This window comes from Chelonus insularis, unplaced genomic scaffold, assembly GCF_013357705.1.
Source record: "Chelonus insularis isolate UGA/USDA-ARS -01 unplaced genomic scaffold, ASM1335770v1 scaffold_277_pilon, whole genome shotgun sequence".
Lineage (NCBI taxonomy): Eukaryota > Metazoa > Arthropoda > Insecta > Hymenoptera > Braconidae > Chelonus > Chelonus insularis.
Window position 1 is genome coordinate 817,796 of NW_023276791.1, and position 13,392 is coordinate 831,187.

General features: G+C 28.0%; 4 protein-coding genes across 9 annotated transcripts; 1 reads left to right on the plus strand and 3 right to left on the minus strand.

Annotated features, from left to right (window-relative positions):
- Positions 1–105: 105 nt before the first annotated feature.
- On the minus strand, positions 106–7,577 carry LOC118073213 (dystrophin-like). 2 transcript variants are annotated; one of them, XM_035093578.1, is made up of 7 exons: positions 7,289–7,577; positions 6,833–6,961; positions 6,560–6,767; positions 5,422–6,286; positions 5,040–5,331; positions 4,680–4,958; positions 106–243 (listed from the first exon to the last, which is right to left on the minus strand). In XM_035093578.1, exons 1-7 carry the CDS (start codon positions 7,296–7,298, stop codon positions 236–238), a joined length of 1,791 nt encoding a protein of 596 aa, XP_034949469.1. In that variant the 5' UTR covers positions 7,299–7,577; the 3' UTR covers positions 106–235. The 2 variants fall into 2 exon arrangements, with proteins under 2 accessions (XP_034949469.1, XP_034949468.1); XM_035093577.1 differs by lacking the exon at positions 106–243 and adding an exon at positions 3,891–4,088.
- Positions 7,578–8,136: 559 nt separating this feature from the next.
- On the minus strand, positions 8,137–11,067 carry LOC118073212 (ribosomal protein S6 kinase delta-1). Of its 3 annotated transcripts, none has more exons than XM_035093576.1 (4): positions 10,917–11,067; positions 10,635–10,732; positions 8,666–10,564; positions 8,137–8,596 (listed from the first exon to the last, which is right to left on the minus strand). In XM_035093576.1, exons 2-4 carry the CDS (start codon positions 10,728–10,730, stop codon positions 8,423–8,425), a joined length of 2,169 nt encoding a protein of 722 aa, XP_034949467.1. In that variant the 5' UTR covers positions 10,731–10,732; positions 10,917–11,067; the 3' UTR covers positions 8,137–8,422. The 3 variants fall into 3 exon arrangements, with proteins under 3 accessions (XP_034949467.1, XP_034949466.1, XP_034949465.1); XM_035093575.1 differs by having other exon boundaries at positions 10,635–10,794; XM_035093574.1 differs by having other exon boundaries at positions 10,635–11,067.
- Positions 11,068–11,167: 100 nt separating this feature from the next.
- On the plus strand, positions 11,168–12,303 carry LOC118073217 (mitochondrial import inner membrane translocase subunit Tim17-B-like). 3 transcript variants are annotated; one of them, XM_035093588.1, is made up of 2 exons: positions 11,168–11,258; positions 11,644–12,298. In XM_035093588.1, exon 2 carries the CDS (start codon positions 11,651–11,653, stop codon positions 12,137–12,139), a length of 489 nt encoding a protein of 162 aa, XP_034949479.1. In that variant the 5' UTR covers positions 11,168–11,258; positions 11,644–11,650; the 3' UTR covers positions 12,140–12,298. The 3 variants fall into 3 exon arrangements, with proteins under 3 accessions (XP_034949479.1, XP_034949481.1, XP_034949482.1); XM_035093590.1 differs by having other exon boundaries at positions 11,202–11,238; positions 11,644–12,302; XM_035093591.1 differs by lacking the exon at positions 11,168–11,258 and adding an exon at positions 11,439–11,566 and having other exon boundaries at positions 11,644–12,303.
- On the minus strand, positions 12,284–12,950 carry LOC118073219 (uncharacterized). The gene is made up of 2 exons (XM_035093592.1): positions 12,647–12,950; positions 12,284–12,535 (listed from the first exon to the last, which is right to left on the minus strand). The coding sequence occupies exons 1-2, from the start codon at positions 12,770–12,772 to the stop codon at positions 12,377–12,379; spliced, it is 285 nt and encodes a 94-aa protein (XP_034949483.1). The 5' UTR covers positions 12,773–12,950; the 3' UTR covers positions 12,284–12,376.
- Between the last annotated feature and the right edge of the window lie 442 nt (positions 12,951–13,392).

Genomic DNA, 13,392 nt, shown 5'->3' on the forward strand with positions numbered 1-13,392 from the left:
ATAATATAACTAATGTTATATTTTTTTGTACTATTTAGGTATTTAAAATGCTTTGTGCTTACGGAAATAGTACTACAATCTTCAAGTTCAGCTAAAGGTAGCTCTGAACAGAATGTGGCTTCATCAAGAAACGCTGGACGAGGTGGAGGTGGTAGCTCAAAAATTGGTGGTGGCCCTGAACATTCTAAACAATCTTCACTTTCTGCAGGTCGTCGCATTTCCGTCATAGTCCGTCTTAAAGATCTACATATAAATATATCATTTACATTAATTCATCTATTTATATTCCCATATTTAAAAATAATTTATCAAATATTTTAACAACTATTGATTAATTCATGAAACAAAGTGTATTTGAGTATATCATAAAATTTCAATTGATTATTATTTACATTGTTTTTACTCCAATTATATTATGGAGCACAAAGAATATTTCTATTTGGTAAAATTTAATTATAAACAAGATTTGTTTTTATAAAAGAATATAAGTATCATATGAATTTTTATATGATGAAAGTCAGGTAATTTTGTTGATCAAATTCATCTCATTTTTTATCATCATGATGGAATAATAATGATCTGTTTTACGCCAACGCAATGCATTGTATAATTATGCAAATTTATTATAAAATATTCAACTTTTATAAAATTGCAGATGTTCTGATAGAAGTAATTATCTAAAAATAACATCTTCAGCATTAAAATGAGAAGAATGAATATATTTACAGAAAAACTGTAAATATATTCACGCTATCTATCTTTGTTAATACTAAATATGGATACAAAGGCATTATGCATCTATATAATTTGCTTACCTTATGAATTCAATCATCATATTTGACTGCCACATTAACTCAATAAAGTACATTCATTCTTTACTATCATATCTAAGCAATTTTCAATCACATGCCATTAAATATCAATTTGTTTAAAAAGTTTTAGTACTTATAACATCATTTAAGTGAATGAACACTGAAAAAAATTGTTTTTGTTTATTCACTTTTTTTCATAAAGCTTTATTATGTCAAGAAATAAATACTTTGCTTCGATTATCGGTGTATCAAACCGTGTAAAAGCTTCATGAAACATTTTTATTTTTTCAATGAATACATGACCGAAAGATACTGTACACACTTTGCAAGTATTGATTAACTACGTATTACACTGCCACCTAAGAAATAATTGAGTTTAACAAATTTCAAAAAATTCTATAGATATTTTCAAAAAATTCATTACAATTTATTGTATTTAATCATTTGAATATCACATTTTTTTTCTATCTGTAAACATGTCTTTTTTGAATCATAAAATGTAAGTGATGCAGTCTGTAATGTAAAACAGAATTTTTCTATGGATTTCACGTTTGTGGACCTGATACTATAATATTTCAGAAAAATTTTAGAATTTAAAATAATTAAAACTTTAAACAATCTAATAAATTTTAATTATATGTAGCTTGATCAATATTTTTTACTAATTCTTTACTGAAACAAAATTGAAATAACTACCAAATTATATTTTTGCTTTCAATCTTTTCAGTAACTCTACTAATTTTCAGTGTACATTTACACAATAATATTATATTTTATTAAATTAAGAATATTCATAAATATCAAATTGTCTTAAATAATAATAATAATAATAATGCTTGAGTGAAATGTAATAAAGAAACAAATATTTGAAGGTATAAAAAATTTTATTACAATGATTATTGTTATAAAAAAATATAAATACAGTATTAAAATATTATCACCGTTTCCAGTTCATATTGTAAAAAAGTACAAACGATATCCTAATTTATAGAATATAAATAAATTAATAAATAAGTTACGAGATGAAAAATGGAATAAATAAGAAGTACAATGATATCAATAATGATAGCTTATAAATTAGTGTATAAAAAAGATTATTTTGGCAGTGTTCTTTTTCATCGGTGGTATGTTCATATTCAATAAATATTTTAATCTTAACTTATTCTAAATACTAGTGATCAATTCTCATAATGTTGTATCAGGGTGTAATTGCTTCTTCTCAAGATCTCCAAGTAATTGAGCACAAACGCATCCAGTGTTAATTCTGATAGGCTTCTTTTTACCTCCATTCTTAACGATGACATGAATTTTAGTGTATGTTTGAATACAACAATAAGTCCCACTCTCTTGACATCTGGATCCTCTGCTGTTGCAGGTGATGTCAACCAAGCCTTTAGGCACTTCGTAATCCTCCAGATTCTTCAAAGGAGTCACAGTATAATTACACAAGGAGCTGTTTTGTGCGTCTTTTACCAAAACTTCAAACTTCTTATTATCATTACTCTCTAGATGTTGTAGAGCTTTCTGATCCCTATCGTTGATTGTGGCGTACTTAACTCCTTCGTCATTTCGCTTCTTCAGCAAATGATGATTATGATAGAGTAGATGGTCCATCGGTGAATTTGAATGTGAATGGATCCTTGATCGCAAATGCCTCATATTTACGTGTCTCATGATTGAATGTATATTTGAATAATTATCACTTGTAGGTCTCCCCAATGAACGAGATTTGATCTCCTGCACCATCAGCAATAGGCTGAGTATTATCACAATTAAAGTATGGATTTTGGTTTTGGATATATAAAGTAGATCCATGTATTATAAATTAATTGACAAAACTGTATAAAAGTAGTATAAAATCAGGAGAACTGTTCCTATCAGAACCAAGGGAATGACTGAATTTCGAACGTTCCTTAGTGAATTTTTTATCCTGAAGCTTATTGTAGCACGTGTATATAGTAACCCCCCTTAAGTTGCAATCTAGTATAACTACAAAACCAGAAGTCACACAAATCCTGTCAGTAAAACCTGTCATTACGTCATAATTTAAGCCTTCTTCAACGTCATGATCATTGGTACTGACGTCAAAGAACTTCTTTCCTTCTGCGAATCAAAAATCCCCGTGCCTTTCTATTTTTATGTATTCCATAGATAATCCATTTACTAATCAATCATATTTATATGTTATTAATATTATTATTATTGTTAAGATGTTCATTTAAATATATATTAATAAACTGTCAGCATGAACGTCAGAACTGACCATTCTCTTATCAACAGGACTGCATGCATGGCTACTAGCTTTTGCTTAAGTATATGACTTTGTACTATCTTATTACTGTCATTTTATTTTTAATTATAATTATACAGATACGTTAATTGTAGATCTTATCATCGTTAAATGTTAAATTAATCAATTAAATTCACGAGGAAATAAAAAGAGGAAATGAGGATATTACTTTGACGTCAAGAACTGCGAATGATATTGAAAGATCGTATGTGATTGAATTGTGAAATTTTTGTCATCAAATTGCGATTAAATCCAAAAGGAAAAAAGCTCTTGTGGTTTTGTGTACATTTACGTTTGATTGTTGTAATATGAAAGCATAAAACCCCATATGTTCTATCAATTGATACAATAATAGAACTTTTGAGAAAGTATTTGATAAAAGAACACATCGATCGATTCCAATTGTTCAGAAAGTAATGAGACTAAAATTGTTTACAGGAGAAAATGTTAGGATTAAATAATCATACGATGGAGACTCTAAGTCTCGGTTTTCATTTCCTCAATTATCGGGTATTACCCGCCATTCTTAAATTAGATAATTATTCTTATTTTTCTTGGGTGTGTTACATTGTTGATTCTTTCATTCATGAGGAAATTGAAAAGATGATCAATTTATCATTATTCATTGAGAGTTTTATTGCTCAATTTAAAAATCCATTAAACTTAAAATAGATATTTTCATGCATTTTTCTCCATATTAAAGAAGTAATTTATTCTAAAGAATAAATAAACAATTTAATTGACATTTTAATAAATGGACTGGAAAAATAGTGATCAAAACAATCAAGTATTTTTAATATTTTATTAAAGATATAAAAAATCCTTAAAATTCGTATAATTTATAAATCATTTTTTAAAAATATTTCAAACAACTGTTGCCAATCTGCATTTTTGAGACTCCATGTCTTCCAATAAGTCTGTCAAAAGACCTTCCATTTGGGTGGCAGCACGTTTTAATTCACAATTTTCACTTGCACTCAAAGACTCTAAAAAAATTATTCAATAAAGTCAGTTAAAAACTTAATCATAAATAATGTTTGCTAACTCATTCATAATCAATCATTATATTTTAATGATTCAAATGAAAAAATTTTTATGAATGAAATTTGATGAATGAATTGTAGTAATTTGTCATTGTTTATGTAGATAAAGAAATAAATAGAAATACTTACTACAGACGTAAAGAATCACGCGATATTATAGGAAGTAAAGAAAGTGATAAAAGTTGTGACGTTTTACTTTCAGAAGTCTATGATGTAATTGGTGAATTGATACGTAAAATTAAATGTGAGTGTGATATTTAATATTAATGACCTAGATTAACAATGGATGAAAGACCGCAATGGCTCAACGTAGCGACGGAGAATCAATCCAAAGAACAGAATGAGTTTGACCACGACAGAATACGGTCACTCATGACAAGTTTTTTATAAAACTAATTACTTATTCAAATTCATGAAATTATAAGTTCTACATACTGTTAAGTAATCTAAAGTTATTTAATTCGACGTAATGACGTCTTTTCGGAAAAAATAATCGTGTCATAAAACTATTGCAGTTATTAACCTTTCTCTTACCTTCCAACAAACACTCGTTAGCAACCATGTGCTGAAGTCGATTTAAAATGTCATTTAAATCTCCTTGAATATTCTGAAGACTGCTATGCTGTGAATGTCTATCAGGACGTTGAAGAGAAGACGGTGTATTATCTCGGGAAAAATCAAGATTAGAATCATCATGATACTTCATAATATTCTGTCGTGATTCTGATTGTTTAAATTGTCTTGTATTCTCAGAATTAGGATCCAGCCATTGTGAGAATCGACCTTCATCAAAGTCAATATTCGTTCGATTACCTGGTAAAGTAAATTACATTGATATTTTTTAAATTATTCGAATTAAATATTTTGATAAATAATTAATAGTAGAAAAGATACCTCCAATCCAGGTACTCAATTCGATTTGTGGTGATGATGGTAAAACTACCGGTGATCTTTGGATGTGGTTTATGCTTCTAGTTTCCATTGGTGGATCAGAATCATTCCCATTTATTTTAATTGAATCTTGTGAAGTATTTCTACGATGATTAATAGGACTCAATTGAAATTCTGGCAGTGGTAGAAATCGCGATTCTGATGGCATTTGGTGCAATGGCGCAATCAAAGGTGTACTTTGAACACATCTCATCGTTTGTGGAAAAGAAGATCGTTTTCCATGAAATAAGCATTTCTACAATTAATGGGAACATTAATTTAATCTCTCTTAAATGAATGAAAATTTTATTCAAGCAAAAAGAGCAATTATTCGAATAATTCATACCTTTAATATCTTGAGTCGTTGCAGCTGTGCTTCAACAGTTTTTCGATGCTGCTGCAATCGTTCTGCTCTGCTACCACAAATTTCTTTCAATTCCGCTTGAAGTTGTTTATTTTCTTCTTCCAGATGATTAATTATACTTGAAAGTTCTTTATGAGGATCGCTTTTTACTTTTCTTTTTACAGCTGTATTTATTTCAGATATTGTGTCAAAAGTATTCTCTTTGTCACTCGAATAAAATATTGTATCCGATAGTGATGTCTCAATCTGTTGTGTTGTTTGAATTGGACATAATTTCAATTTATTTTTAAAAAGACTTACTATTGGCTTTGTTGCAGTTTTGATGGATGTCTCTGCACAGTATTCTTTTACTGGGTGCTTTATTTTGTGTTTATGTGAAGTTTTTGCAAAGAAGAAGCAAGTTTGGCATTGATGATATCTCACACATCTCATGCATGAAAATCGTGGTCCACGTACTGGCGTTGTTTTACATGAAGAACACTTTATATTGTGAACGACATTTTCTGCTAATTTTAATCGATTAAATGTTGAAATCCATGCGAGTAAAGGTGGATCTCGCATTAACCACATTCTTAACTCTACTTTACTAATGCCCAGACAACCTTGTGATTCTGCAAAACAACTGTCAATTGTTGATTGGACAAGATGACTGCCATAAGCTACACTTTCTCCTAGAAATTCAGTTACTTTGCAGATATTCATTAACAATAAATGTAAAGATGATTTAGATAAACATGCATTGTGATCTGCCAACAGTTTGTATAAATATTCATATTTGTCGTGTAAACTACCACAGCTTAATAAAGTCAATAAAACTTTTGTAGAGAATACAGATACTTTGTCTTTGCTGTAAAGAAATTGATCCATAATTAATGAGAATAAAATCATATCTTAATTATTTTATCGATTTTAGAATAAAAATTAATACAAGGTTTGTAAGAAAGAATGAGAATTTCTATGAACAAGGAAATTATAAGTTGTAGGATAAAATGTGATAAAGGTAACGAGTTGTTGTGACCCTTACCGGAACTATGGTCTAGTAAGGAAACTTTTTGGAAAACGTTTTTGATTATAAAGGTAAAACTTCATCTACAACTATTTATAACAAAAGTATACTCACTTATCGAACACATGTAATAAAACATTAACAGCTAATTCCGTAGATGCATTCAAATCAAATGTGGCATTTGCATTCTTCTGTGCTGCATAATAAATATCAAATACGACGTCTTCTACCTCTGATCTATCTAACGTGACTGAATTTTCTGTGACTGATAATTTATGTCTCTCAAATACTCCAATAACAAATTCGAGTGATACATATTGCACTAAAAAAAAAAAATTAATTTGACAATAAATAATAGTTTATAAAAAAAAAAATTAAAATACTTACTATACAGCTTTTGATGTAAGATTTGCACTTTTGCTGCTGTTCGATAAAAGGGATACCGAATGCCATTGTATTTTTTTATAGCTGTGATAATACTTTCTAATGTGGTCGGACATTCTTGCTTATTGTAATCTGAAATAAAACATAAATTACTACAAGAATTATAATTTATTAAAATAAAATCATTATTATCAATAAATACATTTTTTTATTTTGAAAAAATTAATTTTTAAAAAATTTATTTACATATTTATCTCAAAGAAATTTTTAAATAATTTAGTAAAGCTTCAGCTATGATTTTCATATTTATACTGAATTCGAAAAAAAAATTCATTTAGACTTATAAAGTAACCGGTAAACTATTGTAATGCAATAATGGCAAGCTTTTGATGAATAAAAATAAATTATTTTATAACTGGTAATAATCAAATTTCTTTTAAATTAATAAATCATACATACCTGGAGTCATGATGCATTAAAGTAAAATTACTCAAATATTAAATATTACAAAAAATAAATGAATAATAGATATTTATAAAATTTTGTTTGATGCAGAATTTATGTTTATAAAAACTATGATTTTCATGGCATTGAAATAACTTTAATAAAATTTAAAAAAATATATCATAGAAAAACTGATATTAGATCAATTATTGGAACAAGATAGAATTCGAAATGTGTATTAAATAATTGTTGAAATGGAGTAAATAAATCACTGTAAACAATCAACAGTCACTACAAATATTTACAAAAGAACGGTTTTGGTAAGAAGGGTTATAGTTGAAACAGGTGCTGCCAACAATAACAAAGTAAATACACTCCATTGCACTAGAGGTTTGTATGCATTACCGCGCCAACTTCAAATTGATTTTGCAAGTGCATACAAATGATACGATTATATGCTAAAATAAATTACATCATACCAGTATGATTTTTTTTTTATTTTACAATTGTTCATAAAATTTGTAGATAAAAATAGGAATCCATGTTATTCAATATAATTGTTAGAAAAAATAAGTACACTTAAAACTAGATTTAAATAATTTATTTCATAAATAAAGGTCTCAAAAAAAGTATTAATACAAATATATCAGAAATGCATTCATTTCAATACCACATTACTGAATTGTCATTACCAAATGTCAAACCAAATTGTAGATAAATATGATATTGAAGAATTTAACAGATATATTATAACAAAATTGTTTTCAAGTTAAACTAAAAATATCAACGATTTGAAATGCTAATAATTTTTCATGTATTCATTTAAATTGTTAAATAATGATCATTATAGCCATGAAAAAAATTTATACCACTAGAGTGTAATTTTCTTATACTACAAATTGAATTAAATAAATAACAGTCTATATTCATTTCATTAAATAAAAATTCAAGACAAGTTTTCCAACGGTTATAATTAAATGCATCAATAATTATACTTTGATCATTATAATTTGGACATCTTCAACAATTATTCATAAACTTTAACTATAATTATTTTTTTTAATCTTTGGAAATATATCGTAGATTACAAAATCCTACGTCAATTGAAAGCAAAAACCTAATCTCTAGTTTTCCATATAATTTATTGAATCAATCAGGTGACTCGAAAAAAGGATGTTTTTTTATTTCTGCAATACTTGGCCTTTCTTCAGGATTAAGTTTCAGGATGTCAGTTAATAAAGATCTGGCATTCTCTGATACTCTACATGGAATACTGATAACAGATTGTGAATAAATTATATATGAATCCTCTTCACTGAATTTCTGTAATAAACAATTAATATTTATAAATAAAATTCTATGTTAAAAATAATTTATCTTGTTATAACTTACTATTCCAGTTAATAATTCATATAAAATTATTCCATAACTCCAAACATCAGCAGCTGGATCGACAGAAATAGGTGATATATACATGTAAAGTTCAGGTGCCGTGTAAGGTATATGACAATCAATAAATTCGTAGCCTTGCTGGGGGATAATACAATTCAGTCTAACACAATTATCTTGATCAATTAATAAATTATCAGGACGTAAATTCATAAGTACAATATTTTGTTCATGTAAAGCTTCAAGGATTTGAAGTAATTGAATAGCCCATCGTCTAATCATATTCTCGGGTATACTCCAATATTCTTCGTCATCGAATATATAATTATTTTTTATTTCACTTGTATTTACATCTTGATCGTCAATATAATTTACAATATCATCAAACGTTAAAGCTTGACTACTATCAAAAGTTTCTAAATCTTTGGAAATGCCCATTTTTTGTACACTTGAATTATCTGCCAATCCATGTGCTAATAAAAGATCACTTAATTCACTATTTTTTGTGCTATGACTATCACTCTTTTGATCATAACTCTTGGAAGTATTTCCAAGTTCATTTAATTTATTTGTCATGGAATCACTTTGTTTTAATGTAACATCAACGGATATCAATAATTTTTTAGCTTTATCTAATAACTGGTTTATTGATAAGTCATGATCATGTTGACCATTATGAACTCCATTACTGCTTTCTTCTTGCTCAAAATGTTCTTCTAATTTATTTGGAGTAGTTTCTAAAGATTCATTTTTTGGAGTATCATGATCTAGTTTATCAGTGCCATCACTCGTTATTATATCCCATAATTTTTGACCTTTAATATACTCGAGTATAAAAAAAATAGTTGTCTCTGTTTCAATAAATGCATGAAGCTGAACCATCATTGGCACCTTTGGATATAGAATATAATTATTTACACCTTTTATACAACCTGCAGGTTTAGCTACAGTTTTGACAATTCTTTCAACATTTTCTTCTGTATCTCTAACAAGTATTGTTGTTGATCCCATGATTTTTAGAATTTTATATTTTTTTAATTCAATTGGGGGTTTCATAAACATAGAAACATCACTATTTAAATATTTTTTGTAGATTTCGTCTATTTTTTTAACATACTTAGAAACATTATCTAAAACCCTCTTTTGCCTATTAAGGTCTGGATCACTATTCACACAATGTTGAAGCTGCATAATACCAAGTTTATATTGAACATAAGCCTCCTTATACTCCTCTAAGTGTTCATGTTTATGGCCGGCGTTTATATGAGCAGCTGCAATGATCACATAATGATTAAAATCCTTCAATGTCATGTTTAGTACTTGTGAGTTGCTCGGTGCTAAGGAATTCTCTTGTTTCTTTATATTTCCATGATACTCTTCCAAAATATTATTGAGTCCATAAGATATAATTGATGTATTAAATTTAATATTATTATCACTTGAATTGTCAGCTGATGTCACAACAATACTATTGTCATCTGATTGACTGCAGACCTCTATTTGATCTAATTCACCATTAGAAATGCTCAAGTCATTAACATTAACTATATCAGACACATTGTGGTCAGGGTCTTCGTCGAATAAATCAGGGCTAACTGATTGACTATCAGCTTTTTGACTATCTAGACTAGTTTCAAAGAATTTAATAAATATATCATGAGTGTACAGAATAGAATACTTTGCAATAAATTCTAAAAACTTATTAGCACATTCACGACGTTCTTCAACCACTTTTTTATCGAATCTTCCGAAATATTTAGACTTGGCAAATTTTGGAAAAGGTTCTTTTATCGATGAATTTTTGTACACTGCATAAAGAGATTTATAAAGATTTTTAAAATCACTGTAGCGTTTCCACACTGATACAGAGGAAGCAGTATCTGGAGAATTCTTCAAAAATATCTTTAACAAATAAAAATAAATGTTATTATCAGAAATAAAATATTTTTAATATTATTATGAGAAAACTTACCAAAGATGTAACTTTGTAAATAGTAAAACCAGTTTTGTGAAGGCTTGTTTCAGTAATAAAAAATCTTCTGACCCACTTATCCTTACATGAAGTCATATCTATACACATTAATTAATTATATCCATTAACGTTGGTGATAATTATTCCTCGATCTAGGTTGCTTGAAAAAGTATAGAGAAATATTTAGAATAAGTAAAAGAGAGTATGTATAATAAGGGCCATGCGCAATGAAACAAGTAGGAAAAATATCACTGTATTTTTATTGGAATTGTGATATCTCACCGAAATATCAATGACAACTCAAATGTACTCAACAAGAGTTTTTAAAAATTGAATCTCTTTTTTATTTGTAAAATAGGTATAAATCATATTTATTATTTTATTAGATAAATTGAATTTAGAAAAAATTACATCACCGTAGTTACTAAACAGAATTATCGAAATTCTAATAAAAAATTTTATCAATACTCGGTATTATTATAATTAAAACTAACCTTCATAGGTGTCACCATTGGAATATTTTTCGATTAGTCCGACTGTAGAGATAATTATCACGTGGTTTCGAATTCGTTTTTTCTCTCTTTCCTTCTGACCTTTACCAAAAGTGTGTGATATAAAATAAACGTAAATATTTTCAACTTATTAATCATTATAGAGTGCATGTGCATTCAAAACAATGTAGTATCTTCTACCATTTTTACTATTGTTTCTTGTAAATCTGTGTTTACTTTCAAATAAAATTAAACTTTTCAAGTCAACACCAAACATAACCTTGCTACTTGTAATTAATTATGTATTAGTTGCATTGGATTTTTATTTCATTACTTTGAATAAATTTTGATAAAAAATTAATTTTACAAAGAATAGCAAAATTCAATTATCACTTTAATTCCTTATATCGACATTTATAATTCAAATTGCATCAGTTTTAGGTTTTATAAGGATTTTTTCATAAATAAATTATAGTTTTAAATAATATGCTGTTGAACTAATTATTGGATAATTTTAGATAAATCATGGATGAATATTCGAGAGAACCATGTCCTTGGAGAATCGTTGACGACTGTGGAGGTGCCTTTACAATGGGTGCAATTGGAGGAGCAGTTTTCCAAAGTATAAAAGGATTTCTTAATGCTCCAAGTGGTGTTAACAGACGATTTGTTGGTAGTTTAATGGCTATAAAACAAAGATCACCGATCATTGCTGGTAACTTTGCTGTTTGGGGTAGCATGTTCTCTACAATCGACTGTACTCTAGTACACTTCAGACAAAAAGAAGATCCTTGGAATTCAATAATCAGTGGTGCAGCTACTGGTGGTATTCTAGCAGCTAGAAATGGACTCCCTGCTATGGCAGGAAGTGCAGTTATTGGTGGTACCTTATTAGCACTCATTGAAGGAATAGGAATTTTACTTACACGTTTAGCTGCTGATGAATTTAAACCAAGAATATTAGATCCTAATGATCCTTCACAATTAGGACCTCCACAAGGATATCCATCGTAATTTAAGCTAATCAAAAGATTAATTCTAATTATATATTTATAGTTAATTCGGTTTCACTTATTGATTTTTAAAATTTAAACAAATTTAAATAGTCTATAGGATTTCTGTTCATGTACAAGAGTATGTAATTAAAATTTATGTATATTTAGGTTATGTATGAGTTATTATTTACAATTATTGATAATTTATAATATAATTTATAATAATTACTTAAATATATAAAAAATGTTTTTTTATTTAATCCTGTTCTTCCTCTTCTTCTGAATCATCAATAGTGTGTGTTGTTGGCACTTTAAGATCTAATTCTTCAATACGTAATGGATCTTCTTCTTCTTCTGGCTCTGAGCTATTATCATCAGTGTTTCTCAGAAGTCCTGCTAAATGAAACTGTTCAACCTGAAATAAATCCAATGTTATTTGACTGATATTGCTATTATTAATTACGGAATTGATTGATTATTTCTCGTATAACTATTAACTATTCATCATTTTGAAATTTCGTTATACCTGAAGTACATGAACTTGCTCTTGTAATTGAGAAAGAAGTTTTTTTAGCGTTTCTTCTTCATTAACAAGCTCTTGACGATAATCATGAAGACGTTTCAGACGTTCCATAAGAATTTGTTTTTTCATGTTGGCTTACTAAATATTAATTATATTATTTATCAGGAACAATAAATACTTAGTTATACGATGTTTAACAAGTTGTTTATTTTAAAATACAACTGTTTTTCAATTGAACAACAACAGAGTCAATAATCCTTGTTCCAACGTCTCTAATACACCATATTCACACTTGTAAATTGTCGAACTGAGAAAAGAGGTCCTTAGTTGCTTCAATGCTGTCAGGCTCCCTACCACTGATTCTTTACTCCTTCTACCATGTTTTTTCCTATTGCGCAAGCGTACAAGAATTCAAACTGTGCACCATTTTTAACGTAAATGGCAATTTAAAACTCAAAGGCAATAAGCAAATGAATTTACCAAAATTTAGTCAGCGGAATAATTTTTCTAGATTATTCTGTTTTAGGTTATATATTCCCATGATAATTAATAATACATAAACAGAAGTGAAAGATAAGACTAAATAACCACCAATGAAAAGTTCTTAGTGAAAACGACAGTTTTCCATGCATAATTTACTAATTAATAATTTGTAATATTAGAATATACATATTGAATATAATGCTCCAAACTGGTAATAACACACAATTCTATGTAAGACAGGTACAGTAGTAACTGTATAAATTTAT